Source organism: Felis catus, chromosome A2 (genome assembly GCF_018350175.1).
Source record: "Felis catus isolate Fca126 chromosome A2, F.catus_Fca126_mat1.0, whole genome shotgun sequence".
In the NCBI taxonomy this organism is placed as follows: Eukaryota; Metazoa; Chordata; class Mammalia; order Carnivora; family Felidae; genus Felis; species Felis catus.
In genome coordinates this window covers 25,136,817-25,158,843 of record NC_058369.1, presented here as the reverse complement: position 1 = coordinate 25,158,843, position 22,027 = coordinate 25,136,817, and the positions used below count along the sequence as shown (strand labels likewise).

The 22,027-nt window shown below is 46.6% G+C and overlaps 1 protein-coding gene across 8 annotated transcripts in view; it reads left to right on the top strand.

Annotated features, from left to right (window-relative positions):
- The window catches only part of ARHGEF3 (Rho guanine nucleotide exchange factor 3), a 310,006-nt gene that overhangs the window by 55,387 nt on the left and 232,592 nt on the right, over window positions 1-22,027 (top strand). The window contains exon 1 of one of the 8 annotated variants that reach the window (XM_045051708.1): window positions 11,696-11,754. The exons of 6 other annotated variants lie outside the window; for them this stretch is intronic. In XM_045051708.1, coding sequence (XP_044907643.1) covers window positions 11,711-11,754 — 44 coding nt within the window. In that variant the 5' untranslated portion in view covers window positions 11,696-11,710. Of the gene's footprint in view, window positions 1-11,695; window positions 11,755-16,298; window positions 16,314-22,027 lie in introns of those variants that run through there. One more of the 8 variants, XM_023249857.2, reaches the window with a different exon arrangement.

Here is a 22,027-nt window from a genome sequence, read left to right as displayed (position 1 = left end):
CCGACGCGGGGCTCGAACCCACAGACCGCGAGATCATGACCTGAGCCGAAGTCGGACGCCTAACCGACTGAGCCACCCAGGCGCCCCAGCATGCATGGTTTTGTGTGTATAGTCCTGCACAGTGACTTGTGTATTTCGATATCAATGTACATAGTTATTACAGAGCAAGGAGGGCACATTCAGATAAATTCCACTGTGGTTTCCTTAATGTTTATTTTGAGATAAAGAGAGAGAGAGAAAATGTGAGCAGGGGAGTGGCAGAGAGAGAATCCCAAGCAGGCCCTGCACTGTCAGCGCAGAGCCCAACGCAGCACTTGACCCCATGAACCGTGAGATCATGACCTGAGCCAAAATCAAGAGTTGAACGCTTAACAGACTGAGTCACCCAGGAGCCCCTCCGCTGTGATTTTTAATGTAAGACAGTATGGAAAGGAGCATGTGTCACTGAATCCTGAACACGAGGGCCCTGTGCTGTGATGCCTGCACATTGGATGAGGCAGTAGAGAGCCCTGTGAGCAGAAGCTGGGCTCAGAAGGCAGCTGCCTGGGATCTGGTCTCCATGCTACCACGTGCTGCCTGGAGATCTTATTCCAGTTTGTAGCCTCTGCGGGCCTCAGTTTCCTCTCCTCTAAAGTAGGAATGATGATCATAACAACACCAGCACCTGGCACAGAGTCAGAGCTCACTAAGTTTTAGCTGGTATGCTGCTGCTATTGTCACTGGCACTGTCATTACGTTGTCATTGTTACCAATGAGACGAGACTGGTTTGAGAACAGTTTCCATTCCTGCACCTCTTGGCTCAGGTGTTGCCTTTGAAGACATGTGGCACAAAGGCCCATCCCCGCTACCTGCCCTGCATCATGGGGACACGCCTGAGCTGGCTGAGACTCTTCTCCGTGCACTCGCTTACTCTCTTCTCGCTGCAACGTGGCTTGCTTGTTGTTTCGTCTCCTCCAGCGACTTGGCGGGCTCACAGGCAGCCCTGCACATGCTGGGCTGTCCAGAAGGATGACAAAATGCAGATGTGGTTCTGACCTCCTCAGAAACCCGCCTGCCTCTGACCTCACTGTCCCGGCTCCCAAACGTGTCCCTGGCTGAGGGGCTGAGGGACCTGGATGAGAGGTAGGGGTTTGGTCGAGACTGTCCACAAAGGTCAGAGGGTCCGGGACGGACTTTTAATATGTTTTTTAACGTTTATTTATTTTTGAGACACAGAGAGACAGAGCATGAACGGGGGAGGGTCAGAGAGAGGGAGACACAGAATCTGAAACAGGCTCCAGGCCTTGAGCTGTCAGCACAGAGCCTGACACGGCTTGAACTCACAGACCGGGAGATCATGACCTGAGCCGAAGTCGGACGCTTAACCAACTGAGCCACCCAGGTGCCCCTGGGGCGGACTTTTAAACCAATTCTGGGTCCCTGGATGATCATGTCGGAATTGCTGGCAGGCTGGGGCACAGGCCTCCAGCTTTGTGGATTTCCACGTAACAGATTATCTGCACTGATTATTTGTGAAATATTTTGACTTCAGAATTTATTCATGAGTATTCCAGCTGAAATGAAAAGTGAAAAAGTTAAGCAATATGTTAATGGGAAAGAAAATAAGCCAGACTTATGACAGCAGTCCCAAACTTCACAGGATGGCCAGTGATGACAGTGAAAGCAGCAGTGTGGGTGGTTTGTTCCCAGTCTGGGGCACTTTTTCCTCCTTCCATTTCTTGCCTCCTACTGGGAATGCGGGCCCACTGTGACCAGATCTGCTGATTTCCCAAGAGAATCCAGAAATCGGGATCTTAATGTAAAATCTCCAAATTCTCATGAAAGTACTCCAGACTTTGAAATGTTTGCAACTGATTGGTAAAACAAACAAACAAACAAACAAACAAACAAACAAACAAAAACAAAAAAAAAACACTTTAAACCACATCTCTGGGCTGGAATTGAAAAGCCACCAGCTTGCAAGGGAGTTGAGAAATGCTGTACTTGTGCCTTTGGGGTTTGCAGATGAGGAAACTGAGGTCCAGAGAGAAGTGGCTTATCTATGAGTCCAAAGCTGGATTTGAATCCAGGTCTCTGGGGCTCCTATCACAGGCCTTCTCCCCGCAACTCAGTTTTACCCAGACAGTGTGTTTCTTTTTGGCTTCCAGGAGGGCTGTTGGATGGAGTTTTATTGCAGGTGTCAGGGTCATCCAAACTCTGCTGTGGAGGCAGGAGAGAGGGGCCCCAGGAAGCATGAACCTGGTCTCCATTCTCAGTTGACTCCGGGATGCTTGCACGTATCCGGAAGAGGCTGTTCTTGGCAGGGCCACCTCCTCAGATTCATCATACTGAAAAGTGCATGGATTTAATTTTGCTGAAGTTTGATCTGTTCTAGGAAAGTACATCCAGTGTGGTTCAACAGAACTTTCTGCCCAAGAATCTATACAGTTGAAAATATTTTGGAAATCTTAGCTTGCACAAAGCAGGCTAGGATAATCCCCATGATGTCAGGCCAAGTCAGCCTTGTCCTTTGGCTAGGAAAGACCAGGCTGCCCCTGGACTGTGACCTCAAACCTCAGCTGCCCAGAAGAGCAGCCCTGCTGGGATAAGGTGATGAGAAATTTGCATTTGTTAGCTGGTTGGTGTGGCCAAATGAGTATCTGACCAAGGGGCTCAGAACTGAACGTTTCCTGTTATGCAGGAGGCCAGGGGGAGGGGGACACATTGCCAGAGACTCATGTACTCGTGTTCTGTTCAGTCGGCTCATAAAAAGGAGAGGAGTTTTATTTTTGCAAGTTACTGCAGCGTGAACCCCAAACACCACAGCCAGTCTCTTGAAGAAAATTGATCAGGATCCAGGAGCAGCTGTCAGGGCCCAGGAGGGTGACTCATGAGCAGCAACGTTCCTGGAACACACCCGTCCCTGGCCAGCGAGGAAGAGGCTAAGCGAGGAGGTAAATGTGGAGGGCTGGGTGGGCGCTGCTGGCCTGGCCTCTGATTTCAAAAACAATGTGTGTTACAGTCAAAGCATCCATCCCCTGTGACCAACCAGGCTGTTTTAAAAATAGAGGAGTTTCTGCAGGCAGTGCTGCCTGCCTGTTTTCATCTGGAAGACCAAGTGGTCACTTCCCAAACCCAACCTTGGAATAAACAAAACTGGTTCTAACTCAGGCTCAGCAGGAGGCATGTGCAGTGGCAGCTATTTTGTGGCCGCTGTTCCTTTGGGGCTATTAGAAGGGTTTCTGAAACCAGTGTGATCTGTGACTCTCAACAGCAGGAACAACTGGTTTTTCAGGCTGTTGAGAAAGAAAGTCTGTGATTTATGTGGCTGAAGTATGGCGTAATTGACCCCCCACCTCCAATCTCTAAAGTTCCAGAACAAACAGAATTCATGTGAATCAACAGTTTATTTATTAACTTTTTATAGATGAATAACATACATGAGAAGAGGTTGTAAATAACCATACCACCGTCTGGGTTTTCACACACAGAACACAACTTTGTGTTGAGATCAGGAAACACAGCATGACCGATTCCCCAGAATCCTTTTCTGTGGTTCTGGCCATGGGGTGGGGGAGGGGTGGACCATTATCCTAACTTATGACTTTGTGTCAACGGAATCACCAGGATTTGGGTCAGTGGTTTTGAACTTAGAGTGTCCTAAGCAGGGTGGTGCCATGAAGCTAAGGGAAAACTCAGCCAGGGAGGATTATTCTCTGAATGTCAGAAGGAAGATTCTCGTGGTGTTCATGGTATGGGGCAGATGTTGGCTGGTGCTGAGATGCGTTTGTGGGCATCTCCTTGAGAGCAAGGGAGCATGAGAAATCGTGACCACATTTGAGGGCTGTCCAGGGCAGATAGTACACTGAATTTGTGACTGAGTTGGCGATGTTGTGTGCCACCGATATATGACCGTTTTCTTAAAGGCATGATTGTTCAGGAAGTATTAAAGGCTGAGAGCTGCCTGGTGGGGGTGGAGTGGCATCCTGAATTGGAGCCAGAGAGAAACGCCATGTGTCATTACTGATAGAAATCTGATCGTCCCCGGATGCCGCCTGTCAGCATGTGGGCTCCTGGGAGCTGTTTTCTGATGGCCTGGATGGTGCCTGTTGACAATGGGGACTGGAGGATGCAAGTCTGCCTAATGAGTTCCTTGTCTCTTGGCTGAAGGTGTGGGGTTTCTTTGTGGGAAGCCATTAGCCACTTTGATGGTGTGTTTAAAAACAAGTGAAATCTGTCTTGTCCGTGTGGCGCTTCACATTGGTCCTTGACACCAACAGCTGGGAGTTCCCCCGGCAGGTGTGGACATAGCTGGGCTTCTCAGTGATTTGCTCTCACGTTACTTGACTGTGTGCCTGGGGTGGTTTCTATATATACACTTGCTTTGTGTGGCTCAAGGCAGCAAGGAAAGTGGTGGATCTTATTAAAAGTGGTACCTATTTATTCGGGATTCATTCAGCATTTATTAAGTGCCAGCTGTGCACCTGGTGCTAGGGATGACCTTATTTACAGTTATCGGGGTCCTTGGCCTTTATTGACATACAGTGTTACAGGTAAGCTAATTATTGATTGTATATCAAGGCTATATGTTGTGCATTTGTCTCTCCTGATGTGTGTTGTGATGTCCTAACCAGAAATTTATCCCAAACGAGATGATACATGTAAAGCATTTTGCACACTAGAAAATGTTTGGCAAGTAAGTCCAAGAGGTTATTTTTATTCCACAGTCTTCTGTTTATGTGCCAAGTTACGCTATGAGAAGCAGGCCTTGTGCTGGGCACAGTACTAACATTATTCTCTGCCTTTTACATATTAGGGAGCGGAGCCTTGTGGAGTGATGCCCTCATTCCTTTAAGGATTTGCAGCTCCAAATCTTTACGCTTAGCTGCTAGACATGGATGGATAAGGTCTGTAGACAGAGCTGATGGGACAGGAGGGACAGACTCTCCAGCTATTGGGATGTTGCATTGATTAGGGGGCTTTCCTGTGACTCTGATTCATGCTGAGGCTTTTCTGTTGTACAATAAACACACTTCTCATTGGGAATGCTCCTTCTGCCCTTGTCATCTCATTTGACTGTTATGAAGGTGGGGACAGGTAGCACTCAGGTGGCACTCAGGTGGCACTCAGGTGGCAGGTACTTTCACTGTTTAAGGTGGTGTTTGCTTCCCTGGACCCTCATTCTTCTCTGCTGCTTCCTCTCTGTGGTCATGCCTCAATTTCCTCATCTGTCAAATGGAGTTGATATTACTACCCACGATGTAGGATTGTTACAGTAATCAAGATGAAGTGCTTAATAGATACGCACTGTCATTGCTCTTTAGTTACTTCTGCATTTTCCCATCTCCCGAGTTCCGAAGGCACTCAGCAGAAGTGGACTCTCTTTTCCCCAACATTATAGCTTAAAATTTTGGCTTTCTATGGTCTGCATTTTAGGAAGGGCTGGACTCCTTTGTGGATTTTAAGAAGACATCTTATAAAGATGGTGACCCCTTCCTTCTTTGCACCCCCATTTATCTCAGGAATTGCGTGGATCGCACTATTAGCTTAGGTGCATGGTGAACCCACAGGTGCTTGGACTGGGTGGGGGAGGATGTTGTGGAGAGTTGGTGCACGCAGGAGGCGGTTACTTGAAAGGGGATCTGTGGATCGGAGATGATGCTGGCTCTCACATGAGAGTAGTTGGTGTATGTGCTTGACCTTGGCCAGAGAAAGAGGAAATGTCAGGCATCAGCCGTCTGACAGCACCAGGAGCCCAACTGAAGGGAGTGGAAGGAAGACCCTGTGGTAGATCCAGACAAGCAACTGGAGGGTTCCAGGAAGGAAGCTTGGAGGGTGTTGCCTTTCCCTTGCCAAGTTTTCATCTCTTACGAATGTGGAAACATTATCAGGGTGGATCCATGAGAAAATGAGTCCTCTGACAAGTCCGTTAGTAAGCAGCTCCAGACTGTCATTATCTCCCTGGGTTTTGTAACCAGTTGTAGATGACAAGGACATTTTTATGGGATGGTCAGGGGCCTGCAGGTGTGAACCAAACACTTGCCCCCAGTTCCCATAGCACTTTGGTCAGGGTCAGGGTTCTGTGACTCTTATTCCATCTAGTCTTAAGAGCAGGTGGTGGCTTGTCTGTCTCCCTCTGTGGATGGATGAACTTCTTGAGGGTAAGGACTAGCTAGGGGTGTGTGTGTGTGTGTGTGCATGTGTGGGTCAGAGTCATCAGCTGTGTTTGTTTCCCGTGTCTGCTATAACACATGACTGCAGACTTAGTGGTTTCAAACAACACGCATTTATTGTTTTACAGTTCTAGAGGTCCAAAGTCTAAAATCAGCTTCAATGGGCTAACGTCAAGGTTTCAGTGACTGGCTGCTTCTGGAGGCTCTGGGGGAGAATCTGTTTCTTTGCCTTTTCTAGTTTCTGGAGGCTTCCTACTTTCCTTGGATTATAGTCCCTTCCCTGTGTCTCTACCCTCAGATCTCCTACTTCTGTTATGACCCTCCAGTCTCCCTGACCCTCCAGTCTCCCTCTTAGGGGCCCCCGGTGATTATGTCAGGCCCACCTGGATAGTCCAAGCTAATCTCCCTGCCTCAAGGATCCTTAACTTCATCACATCTGCAAAGTTCCTTTTGCCATGCAAGGTAACACATTCACAGGTTTTGGGAATTAGGATATGAGCATCTTTTGGGGGCCATTTTTTTAGCCTCCTGCACAGACACATTCCCTGTAATGCTAGACTCACAAGCCTCAGCTCTACACTCACCAGCTTTGTGATATTGGCAAGCTAGTTGGCATTTCTCACATCTTCTCATCTGATAATAGTATTTCTCCTTCTGAGACTTTGAATGATAGACGTGAAGGCTTAGAAGAGTGCGTGGCACATAGTAAGTACATTTTGAGTATTTGCAGTTATCACCGTTAGTCTCTTATTCTTAGTTAGCACTCAGAAAGTGTTTGGATACATGTTCTATTTTCCAGTTTGGCTGTTCTGACTATTGACGCTTAAGACCGAAAAGTCTTGTCATTATATTCAACTAAATATATACATTATATTAAAAAAATATATATATATTTTCATTTAAGAATCTCACTTTGAGTTTTAAGACACAAGATAAGTCTATAAGACTAATGCATCTTTTGTGAGGAAATAATTTTCTATTCCTTTGTAGAATGATACATAAGTAATGCTGAGGGTAGGAAGAGGTTAACGTAGCACCTAAATAATCCAATTGGCTACAGTTCAAGTCTTTTTTCACTTTGCTATTCCCTTGGTGGGGCTTTTGTCCTTATGTTCCCACCATGACTGCTCATCTCCTGCCCTCATGCCCATGTTCCAGCAGGGGAGGACGGAGAAGGATGGGCCAGCACTAAAGCAGGGAAGCGAAGGCTTTCGGGAATCCTCAGTGGATTTCTCTCTACATCTTTGACCAGAACTGAGGCATGTGTCCTTCCATAGCTGCAGGGAGGTCTCGGAAGGTGAGAATGTTTAACTGCAACATGTTGGATTCTGTTAGTAAGGACAAAAGGATGCATCAGCCATCTGTCGTGATTCCCTAGAGAAACTCTGGCCGGTGCAGTTCCCCAAGGAGATCTAAACAAAAATGGCTGTGTGTTTATTACAACATAGTTTGTAATGGCAACAAAGTGTGAACACCCTAGATATCCATCAGTGGGAAAATGCACAAATACACTGCTCTTATATCCATCCAATTAAGTATATAAAGCAGTTATGACCTGCATGTGTCAACATGGATGGATCTCAAACATATAAAATATCAAATAGGAAATTGCAGAAGGTAAAGTAGAACGTAGTATGATTCCACTTCTATAAAGTTTACACACAGAAACACTGTTGCTTCCAGTTACCTAGTAAGGAAAAAATACTGATCAGGAGTGATCAGCATCATATTCAAAAGGGAGAAAGTAGGGAGGGATGTTTCCAGGGAGGCATGTACAGTGAGCATCAGTTGTTACCTGTGATCAGGGAAAGGTCCAGGTTTTGTGGGGCCTGCTGCATATATAATTGTGTGTGACGGGGTCCCCTTGAAGAGACCCCCTTTGACTTTACTGTAAATCTGCTGAGGCAAGATTTACAAAGGCAAACTGGCCTTTGCAAGAGTGTATGTGAAATACCGAGAAGTCATTCCTAAAGTTATATGGGAAGCTCTGTGTAGATGGGTAATAATAGCATTCACAATCACAAGAGCTAACCTTTTTCAAACCCTTACCATAGACCAGGCACTGGGCTAAACATTTGGCAGGAATTTTTCACTGACACCTCACAACCAGTTTATGATACAGATGCCACTTATTAATCTCCTTTTGTGGCCAAGAAAGCAAAGACTCAGAGCAGTTAAGTCATTTGCCCAAGGCCACACAGCTAGTGCGTGGCAGAGTTGGGGTTCAAGCTTATGGAGCAGAACAGGACTTGTTCACTATGTATTAAATATACCACACGTAGTGATCTCTTCCTTGTTGTTTACGTGTATGTTGTTTCCTTCAATAAAGACTTGTTCTTTTTAATTAAGTGGAGGAAAAGCAGTATGATCTGAAAATATTTCTTCCTGTTGCATGGAGGTTATTTTTGGAATTAGTGTGTTATTTAGTAGTATTTCTCAAAGTAATTGATTTGATGAGTAGGCAAGCATGATTTGTGATAAGTTAAATGTCTTTGGTTAAAAGACTTGATTAGGGGCACCTGGGTGGCTCAGTCAGTTAAGCGTCCGACTCTTGATTTTGGCTCAGGTCATGATCTCATGGTTAGTGAGTTTGAGGTTTGAGCCCCGTGTCATTGTGCTCTACACTGACAGGGCAGAGCCTGTTTGAGATCCTCTCTCTCTCAAAATAAATGAACTTTTTTTTTTTTTTTTTTTAAAGAACGGTTCTCTTTGGCTGAGCTAATGCAAAGCACTACTTGTAGAAAATCAAGAAGTCAGTCCTAAGGATTTCCTAATAATAAAGCTTGATGAGAATCCCTCCCCCCCCCCATATGGATGTACATATATATCATGAGGCCCCTGACCAACGTGCGTAACTGTATCCATGGGTCTGTTTCATGGTGTCTGCTAAGGATAGGACTCTGTTCTTGTGGGCATAAACACATGGACATAACTTCCTCTGGATCCTCAAATGGTCACTTCCCACAATGAAGAGAAAAAGATGAAGGCAAGTTGTGTTTGAATCGGCTGTTCCTTGAAACGGTGTGAGTTAAAAGCCAAACCAAGAAAATCCACAGGCGTGGCTGCCCAGCTTTCTGCTGATATTCGGGAAAGACAACTTGAGGAAAGCCTGTAAGATCTCTGGGCCTCAGGGTGTGGCCTGAGGGCTTGGCTGTGGCTCCCCCAGTGGACAGCTAAGGCCACGAAGGAGCTTATGGCCCCACAGAGCCCTGGATGCGGTCTCTGCTCCAGGCAGCCCGCAGCAAGGAAAGCAGAGAAGTGAACCAGGGTCCAGCCAGTGTTGCTTTTGGCTGCAGGGAGGGAAAGAAAAAAAGCCAGGATGACAGGGAGAGAAGGAGCTAAGCCACCTTCCTGGTCACATTTAATGAGTATTAATGTTTGTAAATATTTGTAAATATTGAGTAGTACTGTTACCAAGTAACAGCCTTACCACATGATTGAATGGAGGGCCTCTTGTTTGATTTTACTGGTTTGGGTTTTTTTTTTTTTTTGTGCAGAGAATGTTTGGCCCCTTTTCTTTTGTGTGGTTCTATGGGTTGAATAAAGGGGAGGTTGTTTTTCAATTGTCTGTGTGCAGGAAGCCTTGGCTGACTGCAAAAATTTGGCACTGGAAATAGAGCAGCATTTTGTGATGTTACTGATTTGGCATTTGCATAAATAACTCAAGAGCCCTAAAAACTACACTCTACACCATACATTGTAGACTCAGGGCATCGAAGGTAATTAAGTCTTGCCCTCCTCATTTTGCAAATGAGGAAAACAGAGTCCAGAAGAGCTTGCATGCACCATTGCTTACAACTGCATACAAGTTGTAAGGAGCATGACTTTTTGAAATGTTTTACAAGGTACAAGCATCCTCCAGGAATTCTAGAGTTAGAGCTGGAGTAGTGAAAATATAAAACCCTTTGGGTTTCCTTATAATTGCAAGAGGAGCGACAAGGCAGGGCAAGGCGGTGAGGGGTGCAGAGGGGACACTGGGATCATTTATCCCTTCTTCCCCATCTCTTGCTGGGGCTGCTCATTTTTCTACTGGGCTGTCCCTCTCTGTTGAGTAGGGCAAATGCGGATGTGGATGTGGATGTGGAAAAAGCCCCTCCGAACAGCTCCTCTGAGTTCCTGTGACAACCTGCCCTGGGTAGGCTCTGTGCGGAGTCAGCCCTGTTTATGGAGAGGCTGCCAGACCCCACTCTTGCCCAGTCCTTCTTGCTCAGACAAGCCCGCTGCTAAGCTGTCGGGGGGCAGAATTTATTTTTGATGTCTCTTCCCACCCACCATGAGCTGCTCTTCCTCTTGATAGCGGCCCCTTCCAAGAAGCTAGTGCTCCCAGCCCCATCCCTGAGGCCAATTCTCTTCTGTTCCTTCTAGGGCAGAAATGACCAAACGTGGACCCTGAAGGAACTCCCCACAGGGCATGTAGATGAACTGAACTGAGAGTTGGGGGGCCAAAGGGGGAGTGGTGTTTCCTTAGGGAGGTCCTCGGTGTCAGGAAGCCTTCTCAGAAAGGGTGGCATGAGGCTGAGTCTCCAGAGGCTCAGCTGGTTAGAGAGAACCAAGCACTGCAGGCCTGGATGTTGTTGGTGCAGTTGGGGGGCATCCTTCTGTAAGGCTGGATGCATGATATAGGGGTTCTAGGGTCGAGATCCCAGGAAATAGGTCCAAGGGTAAGTCAGGTGGGGCGAATGTAGTGTTTAGTCTATTTAGCTATACTTTTTGTCTTGGATTTTATTTTCTAAGAGATAGAGAGCCTTTCAAAGATTTGAAATGGGATGCAGGGATGAAGAGGGAAAGACTGTATTTGAGATTTAACAGCTCCTTGGTGGTCACAGTGTGCAGGGGGAGCTAAGACAGGGGGATGGGTCAGGGAGGAAGGCTCTGAGCACAATGGGTGTAGAAATGGTGGTGGCGGTCTCTGCCGACTCCCTGGGGTCAGGGTGGGTGTGGGGAAGGTGGTGATACCATTCAAGAGTCTCTTCCTTAACTGGGGAGCCGCAGTTCCTAGATGCACAGAATGGGGGTTAGAAACAATGACAAAGACAAAAGGTGCTCCCACAGATCTGTTCCTAGAGGTACTGGTGCCCGCGTTCCCCTGTCCTCTCATTCAACACTCACCCAGCTCTTGCCCATTGCTAGGTCAGCTGATGAATTACTTCTAGTCATGTGTGGGAGTTAATGATTGGTAGGTATTAATATGTTACCCGGCCCTGGTAACCTATTTCCATTTTAAACAGATCCTCAATTCCTGAACTAAAGAGGTCCTCAGAGCTCTTAGGTCAGCCCTGAAAGCTTCATTATAATTTAATCAGAAAAACTTCAAATGTCCAATTTTAGCTTCAACTGATATTTTTTTAGGCTTCCCTCTAGTACAGTCTCAAATTGAGACCAGGTTGAAACAAGAAAATTCTATGCTAAGAAATTTTACTCTTTTGCCCTCTAGTGGCAGACTCTTGAATGCCTCTTTTCAATTCCAACCACTCTGGGAGCGCTGGATTCAAAAAATAATTATTGTGTGTCTCTTATGTACTAGAGGCCTCAAAGATCTTCATTGTCTCATCTTAGGATGGCCATTCTGTCTGTCCCTAAAGGATCATCAAGGCATATTAAGTAAGTGAAACCATAATTATGTCTGGAAGATTTTATTTTTTAGCTTTTCACACTTCTCTTTGATACAGTGCATATCCTGAGCTATTGCAAACCAGGGGCTTGAGAACTGATGCTGTGTGCACCAGCCATATTTCTTGATACACATCTTATTTTATTTTATTATCTCGGGTTCAGAAGAATGTGGGAAGCATGCTGTGTGTTATTACAGGCCTAATGGGAAAAATGTTAAAAGATTACCCAGGAATATTAGCAGTAGTATCTTGAGACAAGTAACATACATAATGCTGGGAAAATATGAACTCCTCCGGGGGTGGGGGAGTGAAATTAATGAGGCTGTTGAAGCTCTTTTCCCTTCCTGGCAAATAATTTTAGAGAAATATTTGCATTTCCTGCAAAGTAGGCTCTTTGGAAAAACCAAACATGTTTATGAATGAACTTAAATTTTGTGTAAGTTATTTGAATGCCTGAGGTAAAGCTGGTCAGTGCCCAGCCCAGTGCCTGACACAACATCACTCCAGAAAATGTGCCTGCCAGCCTTCATTACTAGAGTTTGGATAGCTGTACTTTGCCTCCTTGCCATGTTTTTGTCTGGTTGTTGTTTTTGGTTTTACATTTTTACGTAGAAATTTTACCTGAGCTTCATGTAGCATTGCACTGTTTACTCAGTAAAGCCTTGTGGTATTTTTAAAAATGGTGTCTGATAATCACAATAACTGTGAAAATAACTCATGTTTATAATGTGTTTTATAATCTATTATGTGCTTTTATCCATGATCACCCAGCCTTTTAATGAGATGTGAGTACTATCATATCCAGATGAAGAAAGACCCTGAGGCTCCAGCAGGTTAAGCAACTTGTCCAATGTCACATAGTTAATTACCAGCCTCTGGCCGGGGTCTTTTGCCCCCATTGCTGGTGATGTTTGTACTATGAGAGACAAAAACTTCTGTTCTCAGGAGGCTGATGTAAGACTTGAGTGTAGAGTGATGTTTTTGGTGAAAATGTGCAGAGATTATGATCCTCCTACCGTATAGGCTTCTGTGAGCAGGTGTTATCACCGCACTGACTTGGTGACTGAGCAGACGGTGGAGGTGGACCAGGCCACAGAAGACACTGAGCTTGACAGAGCGCCTGGCACTGAGCTGTTAATGCTACCTGTGCTGCATGATGAGGCCGGTGTCTTCTCCCCCTCGAGAACTGTGACTTTGCCAACTGTCTTTTACCTGGCTCCTCTCCAATGACTGGAGAAGGATGCCACAGAGGTGCAACACCGTTTTTCTTCTCCTACCGTATGAGGCCAATTCTGTGTTCTTAGTCCATTGCATGTGTCTGAGACAGACAGGAGGGACTTGACAGTCATGTCATGATATTGATAGAGTAGGTGTTAGCCGAAAGGTTCTAGTCACAGATGCTGGAGGTCATACACACTTCGGTTTCTCCAGTGTGCCATACTCCCTACCACAGAGCCTCTGCACATGCTGTTCCCCCTGCCTGGGATGACTTTGCCCCTATCAGATCTCACAGATCTCATACAAAGGTCTGCTTTTCTCTTAACACCTTAACTGTTGTGCAAATATATGCTTAGTCTGAGTAAAATATCTATGTCACTCACAAATGAGAAAACAAAAAGGATGAGGAAGAGAAGACTAGTTTTAAGAAATATTTAGGAGTGGGGCACCTGGCTGACTCAGTTGGTGAAGCATGCAACCCTTGATCTCGGGGTTGTGAGTTTGAGTCCCACGTTGGGTGAAGAGGTTACTTAAAAATAAAATCTTAAAAAAAAAAAGTATGCAGGAAGATATATGTGTGTGTGTAGACATATGTACTCTCTGATATGTGTGTATATATACATGTGGGTATATATTTAGACATGCATGTACTTGTATATGTGTCTATATGCACGTGTACACATATATACATACATGAATGTATGTGTGTTTATGTGTGCGTGTGTATAGTCATGGGAAAATGTGGAGAAAAGAATGTTGGGATAAGACTGCAAACTTAGATATAAAACTGGTTAAGATCCTATAGGTAAATAACACTGTAACCTTTGGAATTATCTTTTATTTGTGACAGAAATTATTTGCAACTTACTAGTCTTTTACAAGTTAACATCCTGACTTTACAGAGTCTGGTCCGTAATAAAAAAAGAATAGTAAGTCAAACAAAATTACCTTCCCTGTAGGTAGGCTCAGGCTGTGGAAGACTTCGAAAAGGCATGCTTTTTTTCCTAGTCTTGGATAGTCTTTTTAAAATGGTGTTTTATCTTGGGTGGCTAGCACAGTGCTGACACAGAGGAGAAACCAGTGACTATATGTTGGATGAATGGACACACGGGGACAAGGTTGGCTGTTCAGGCACACACGCGGCCTGCCATCCGTTAGGGGTTGAGCCTCTACCTTCCCACTGGAGGAGTTTGGGGCCAAAATGCCAGCTTCTGCGCAGACCTGGGGGAGGCTAGGGTAGTAGGGCGGTTACCCAAATAGGATTTGGGGCAATAAAAGGACATGTTAAAAATCCAGCAGTGAGAATAGGGTCTTAAGAATCAAGGAGAGCCCAGAGATCAGGACAAAGGAGGGAAATAAAGGAACTGGTACTTCTGGCATTACCTACAATATGCGATTCATTGCAGGAAGGCCTTAGTCCACATAGTCTATCCCAAGTTTACCCCTCACCTGGCCTGCTAGGTGGCATTATTATTCCTTTCCGGCTAAGGCCAGAGTGTCACACAAACAGCTGTGGAGTCAGGTGCACTTGGGTTTATATTCAGGCTCTGCTGCTCATGAGTCATGTAGCCCTTAGCAAGTTACCGACCCTCTCAGTCTCAGTTTCCTTACCTATAGCATTGGAATGCAATCTGAGCAAATACCAAAGCCTCTGATACTCCAGACTTTGGGTTTTGTTGCATTCAGAAGTTCGAAGTCCATTAGTCAACAATTAAAATAGTTCCACTCTTTACTTCTGTCTCTCAAAGAAGGTCCAAGGGGGATCCATTTCACACTCAAGAGCAGCCCTTTTTAGGGACTGCTGTCTCTCCTCCTCATCCCTTTCTGTCTCCAGGTCACCCTTGCCTTGCAGGCACCCTAAACTCTCTGCTCTGCTCCAGAAGACTTTTCCCTTCTCTCCCACCCCTGGCATTCCCTTTTTTCTCCGTATCTCTGCTTCTCTGCCCTCTGAGGACGCACTTTGCATAATGAAGGGAAGAAAATGGCAGATGGAGCCAAGTCCTTCCTTAGCCAGTGGACAAGAGGGTGGGTAGCCTCAGCTTTTAAAGAGTTCTTGACCTTGATCCAGAAAGAAGAGCACCTTATAGTGTGGTCATGAGGACTAATTAGAAGTAGTATATGTCAAATTTCTGGCAGGTAGTGGACCTTGAGTAAATGGCAGCTCCTGGCATTGTTGCAGAAAAGGAGGCTCATTGGAGATGCTCACACAGCTGTGAAGTGATGAGCTAGGGTTGCAGCTCAGCCACGTTGGCTCCGTCAGAGTGAGCACCATGCCAGGTGAGTTAGAACTCACCCAGGAGGTCAGGGTTATTCCTCGGGAATGGGGCGGGGATGGTGCGAGAGCTGGAGACAGAGGTCAGAAGGGCCCCAGCTGTCGGGAGCACTCTGGCAGGAAGCCAGACAAGCTGTGTTCTGGTCTTAAGTAGTGTGTGAGGGTCTGGTCCCGAGTTTCCAAGATTCCGGAGCCGGACATCAGAAATGGCTGGGTTTGATCCAGGATCGGCCTGTCTTCTTGGCCACCGAGATCTTGCTGTCCCTGTGTGCAGACCCATAGGGATTTTCTGGGAGGAGGCAGACAACTTTGACTCGGGGTGTCTCTCTGTGAAGTTTGGAGTCTGGTCAAGAGGGTAGCCTTTTGGAATGGAAATGGGGTGGTGCTGTGGGCCACGTGCACACACTTGGTCAAGTTCCCCAAGTTGCTTGGATTCTCTGATGCAGAACTCACAGGGAGCATTCAGAGGGCCATCTTTTTTAATGTTGATGTATTTAAATTTTGAGTGGGGTGGGGAGGGAGAGAGAGAATGGGAGTGTGTACCAGAGAGAGAGAGGGAGAGAGAGAGAATCCCAAGCAGGCTCTGCTGTGTCAGCACAGAGCACAGTATAGCCCTCAAACTCATGAACTGTGAGATCATGGCCCAAGCCCAAATCAAGAGTCGGACACTTAACCAACACAGCCACCCAGGTGCCCCTCACAGGACCATTTTTTAGGTGACATTCATTAGGTGAGCATTTTCTTGCTCCAGCAAGAAAAACCTAAGTGAGGAGGGAATAAAATGCTCTATGACCTTTCTCTCAGCTCTTCTCCTTTTAGGAAAGAAATCGTTTTTGTTGGCAGTTCAAATTCATGTTTTCAAAAAAACAACCACAGAAGGTGTTTGAGACTTGCCTCGAGGCAGAGGAAGCGGAGCCCTCCCAGAGAGGTGGAGGAGGGGGCGCTGCTGAGGATTTCTAATGCCGGCCAGCAGAGGACACCCTTCACTCACATTCGGTGCTCTCTTTCTCCTTGGCAGTGTTCCTATGGAGGCTGGAATCCAGCTCTCTCCCGGAAAGGTCAGTCCTGGAAGATATCCACTTCCAGCTATTTCTAATTTAACTCTGAGTCCTCAAGGCGTGGACTTTTCCCTTTAGAGCTGCAGTGTCGGTGCCGTTATTTTCGCAGCACCATCTGCTGTTGTCTGAGCATCCAAAAGTCAGAAGAGAGAGATGCATTCTCCAAGGTTCTTGGAGCACGTGTTCAGACAGAAACAGGCCGGAGGGGCACAGAGTGTTACATAAACACCAATTAATAACTCCTTGGCTCCAGATGAGCCCTGCATGTCAGACTCGTGATCTTCAGACCTCTGCGGTCCAGGCCTTCCTCCCGTTGGTACAAAAATGAAAGACACGACTGAAAGAAAACTGGAGCATTCACTGGCCAGTCCTAGGAGCGAACCACACTGGGACATGGAGGGCACTGTGCTTCCCATGGGGACATTTTAATTCCTTCCAGTGGATTCTTTGTTTTCCTCCAATATACTTTTAGTCTCGTGGATGCTATTAATAATAATGCTAGGTAACACCGTGTTCTTACCGTTTGCTGGGCACTGTGGTAAGTGCTCTTACGAGCGTCTGCTTATTGAGCCCTCTCCAAATATTAAGAGGCAAGGGAAGTTCTGGGGCTTCTGAGGCTTTGTGAGGGTCAAACACTTGCTGAGGGTCACTTAGCTGCTGAGGGAGGATCCGGATTTGATCCTGCACAGGTGTTGCCCAGACCTGCCCATCATCCATTTGTTGAGTCCTAATTACATGCTGGACAGTGTGGTGCAGACACAAGATACAATGCCTCTCTGACTAATTTTAGTTCTGAATGTTTTTTTGATCATTTGAAACCTGAAAGAAAGAAAGCGAGAAGGAAAGAAAGAGCCAGCCCTCAGGGAGTATATATCAGGAAGTGAAGATCCAAGGGGTCCTGCGTTCCTTGGAAGGTCCCTTCCTTAGAGGCCACCAGGAGGGAGGTCATAGGGATTGGGGCAGTTCAGTGGGTCTGGCTCCATTTCCTCTTTCCCTTCAGTTTGAGCAACTCTATTTCCACCAGCTTTATGTCTCGGGTTTTGAGTATGATCAGGTTTGACACATGGGTTCTGCAGCTGAAAAGAACAAAGCAAACCTTCAGTGTCATGGCTCGCAGCTAAGGGCATGCCTGGAGCAGTATCCACTCAGTCCCCTGGGTCCCTTCATCTTCCACCGGCTTCTTCCCTCCCGCCTCCCTGCTGTGCCGCACACTTCCTTCCCTGGCTCCTGCTCTAAGCTTCCGTGTTGCCAAGAGAACAAGCCTTGGAGTCAGAGCTCAGCTCCCAGACCTGCTAGCACACTGGGTGCTCTCCTTGTGCCCAGGGTCCTCATCTGTGGATGGGATGTTAACAGAATCTGCCCATCAAGCTGTTGTGTGGATTATACGAGATGACGGCACACCCGTATAAACATTGCCCGGCCCCGAGTAAGAATTCACCATCCCGGGGCACTTCTGCCTCTACTTCTTTCTTATCTACTCACTTCTCCCCAGACTTGGCCAGCTGACTGCCACCCCCACTACTGCCCCTAAACAGCCACCCCAGGTGGTCAGCCATCTCCAGACAGCCAGTCCTGCCTCCTGGTTCCCGAATGGACCTCCACTTTCTGAGTCAACACCCCAGAGGAAGCTTGGGTCTTGTTGGCCATTCTTGCAAATGAGCGACCTCAGAGAGAGGCTAACTGGTGGGAAAGGGTTTGCACAGGTCTCAGAATTCGGGTTATAGACACAGCCAGAAAGGGGGACCTTTGACTTCCTGGTTGTTCCCCAAGCTTTAGGGGATTCTAGAAAGTTGGTGGCTAAATTATCAGGGGAGGTAGAAGGGGATAGGTCCACTGTTATTTTCTGTGACCCTGTTCCTGAGAGAAGAGATTTCCCTCAGGGAAAGGACAATAAAAAGGAACAAAACACTGATACACGCAGCACCACAGATGAATCTCAAGGCACTATGCCAAGTGAAAAAGACGTAAAAGCCTACTTACCGTATGATCCCACTTACATGACATTTTGGAAAAGGCAAAATATAGGAACAGAAAACAGATCAATGGTTGCTAGGAGCTGGGGTGGGGAGGAGGGTATGACTACAAAGGAGCAACACGAGGGGACTTTTTCCTGGTGATAGAAGAGCTCTGTGTTTTCATTGTGGTCATACACCAACGAGTGTCAGAATCCACATCTGCACATCAAAAAGTGAATTTGTATGTAAAAATGTTTTTTAAAAGATGAGTTAATAAAACAAAATCCAGGCTGCCAGGCAGAAACACAGAATACACTGTCATCACTCTGCAGCGGGTTGGTCTTGCCCCGGTTTTACAGATGTGGAAACTGAGGCTCAGGACCCTGAGAAATGGTGGAGAGACTTCTTTCTCTTCCCTTCTGTCTCTCTGCCTCAGCCCCTCCGTGCGCTGGGTGCTGCTCTGGGAGCTGAGGATCAGTCCACCCCTACAGAGCTCACTTTCTAGAATAAGTAAGTCTAAGAGTGGTGTGGGAGGAAGGGTCAGGGTCCCGTGGGGCCAGAGCAGTGTCAGGGAAGAAGGCCTTGAGGAAGTGACGTTGAGCCGAGGTGAGGCCTGGCGCAGAGATGTCTTGACAGGGAGGGGAGGGTGAGCTGTGGCCAGTGGTTGGCAGTAAGCAAAGGAGAATTCATTCTGAGGGCACTGGGAAGTCTTTGCAGTTTGAAGCAGGGCTGATCCCAGATTAGCTGTCTCCAAAGAGCAAGCCTACTCCACACCCTGCACTTCCTGCCTTGCTGTGGGAACCTTAGAGTTGGGGGGGGGGGAGGATGCCTCTAGTTTGTGGGTGTCTTTTACATTTAATCCACTCTGCTGGTGAGTCATGCATCGCTCACAGACTCCAGCGCCCAAATGCAATCTGTTAATAAATTGCGTCTGGCGGAACCCCAGAGGCATTTGTAACTGCACAGTACTCAATGGCTGATGCTCCTTGGGAAATCAGAAATAACTTTCTACCCCTTGCCTTTATTTCCTGTTTGCTGGCCTGTATCGCCGTCTGGGGTTACCTGGTCATTCACTTAATTGTTAAGGGTCCCCACTCTTCCCCCCTGCTTGATAGCAAGGTGTCAACCAGTATCTGGTACCTCAGGACACTCAGGTGATGTTTGTCACATGAACAAGGGGAGGGACCAGGCTGGAGGAAAGCAGTTGTTCTCAGCTCTGTGTCATCCCCTGCACATACTCCTCCTCTTAGGACCTCGGTTTCCCTGTCTGCCTTTACAAAGTAGCTGGTCCTGAGCTCTTGCTGCCCATCCTGTATGTCTGGGGGCTAGTTGAGGTGCAGAGACCTGGTCCAAGGCTCCCAGGAGCAGTGGCTACATCACATCATCAGAGGAGAGTATCCTGCTGTGAGGCACATGCTGTTTTGGCTGTCCCACAATCAAGGACGTACCAGAGCAATGGTACTTTTCTGGGCGCATGTGTATTTAAATTTAAATTCAGGTATTTGTATTAGAAGATTTCCTTATGTTTCTTTGTTTTTCTTTGGGAGCATTCATAGGCCAGAGCTGAAAAAATTACCGTCCCTTGCTCCAAAAGAAATATAATCTCCCATAACATTTTGGACTTCCAGGATTAGAAGGGTGAACTAATGTTGCTTTTGCTGATAGCAGGTGAAGGGGGAGTAATGGGTCACTACGGGGCCACCAAGGAGTCTTGAAGGATCAGTTTCCATGTGGAAGACCAAACTCACCTTCCGTGTTTTCTCTTCTTACTAATCCAAAATATTATCCTTTCCTCCGTGGCCACTTGGTGTTTTGAAATCTATACAAGTCTAGGGGAAGATCATTCGTTTGGTTATAGTTCAATGTTGGTAGTTAAAAGTGAACTTCATAAAACAAAAAATGGAAAATACACAAAAGGATTGTAAAAAAAAGTTCTACCACTATTAATATTATAGTGCTTTCCTTATTTTTTTATCATCTGAGTTTATTCACTGTGTAACTTTATACCATATTTTACAATGTACTATTTTGATCTAATCATTTCCTTATGACATTGGCAAATTAGAAATCACAGCTAAGGGGCTCATCTCCTCCATCCCCGCCCTGTAACATACCCACCCACCTGCCTTTCATGTGTCTGTTCCCTCGCTGACCATCCGTCCCTTGTAGATTGAGGGCCTCCTCTGCGAGGAACAGGGTTAGGTTCTAGTAAGCAGTAATCAGTGAGGCTGGCAGGATCCCTGCCCAGAGGGAGGTATTATTATATAGTAGGACTGGAGCATAATCAACCCAGAGGAAGATAGCCAATCATGGGTCCCGTGGGCAATACATGTGGGGCTGCAGACTGCCTGTGCAGTGGTGGCCGAGTCTCTGGGGCTGTCCTGCACTGATGGAGCCTCTCCACATCGGAGGGGTGGTTTGAACGCTGGATTTAGAGTTTCCCTATGGAAAAGGCATCCAGCCGGTGCTCAGGACTGTGGGGCCCTTCTGTATGGGGTTCACGTGTGTATAGGTCAGTCGTTGAATTGGGATAGTCAGTCTGAGAAGACGTTGAACCTGACCTGGCTCGCTGCGATGCAGACGGGACAGTGCTGCAAATGCAGTGTTCTCTGATGCTGGAAATTAGGGGCTTATGTGTGGCATCCCAGGCCACTATTGGAGGCAGAGGGAGATTTTCAGAGGGGTTTCCTAGAAAGCCTTATGACTACAACAAAGTCTGAAAGGGTATACATCAAACCAGGGGTGACCAACTCTACATGTGACAGGGACCAAGCAGGAACCTAAATCCAGTGGCCAGGGCAGTGCAAGGGTCAGAGTAGGGAGAGGCAGGGACCCCAAGAGCCCACACACACCTGAAAGGGTCATCTGTCACCCAACCCCCGCTGATCATTGTCATATGTGAGAACGTGGGCCTTCCATGACATTCAGCTGAAGCTAGATACCTGATTTCCAAATGAATTCCTCTAGCTTTTTAAATGTTGGAAGTTACCTTAAAAAGGGGGGGTCATCCTGCGGGTCGTACAAAATATATTAGCAGTCTGCCTGCTTACGACTTGCACCCAAAATTTAAATTTGAGGTTAAATTATGATTTTTATTGTTTACTTGTTACATTTTTATTTTGTGTGCTTTTATAATGAGTATACAATATTATTATAAGCAGGGGGAAAAAGGAAAACATCTTTATAACCCAAAGGGCTAGTTACCTTTGAATTGTTGTTCATGTTATCTGGACAGGTGGGGGACGATCTGGTTGTCTAGATTGTGGGGATGGCTGTTGGAGCATGGGCTCAGAGAAGAGGAAAGAAGACCCATATCTAAGAGGTCCCAGAGGCTGTTGACTGAGGCAGTAGGTGGGAGCCTGTGTGCCTTTACGTGTAGGGCACCATCCTCTGTGTACCGTATACACTCATTCCATCTTCCATTTCTTGTCATTCATTCATTCACTAGATATATACTGAGCACCTGCAGGTGTTGAGCACTGTTCTACCCCCAGGATACAGCAGTGAACAAAGTGGGCAAAAATCCCCACCCTTGTAGGATTTGAGTGAGGGAAACCAACAAGAAATGATAATAGGTAGGTCTGGTGGTGATAAACACCATAGGAAACAGGTAGGAGTAGGGAGAGCCAAGCTGGGGAGGGCTGCAGTTTCCAATAGGGTGGTCTGGGAGAGTCATGCTGAAAAGAGACCTGAAGGAGGGGTTTTACCCCATTATACGTGTATTGCTCTCTGACTGTGTCAAGGAACTGTGTTGGGCAC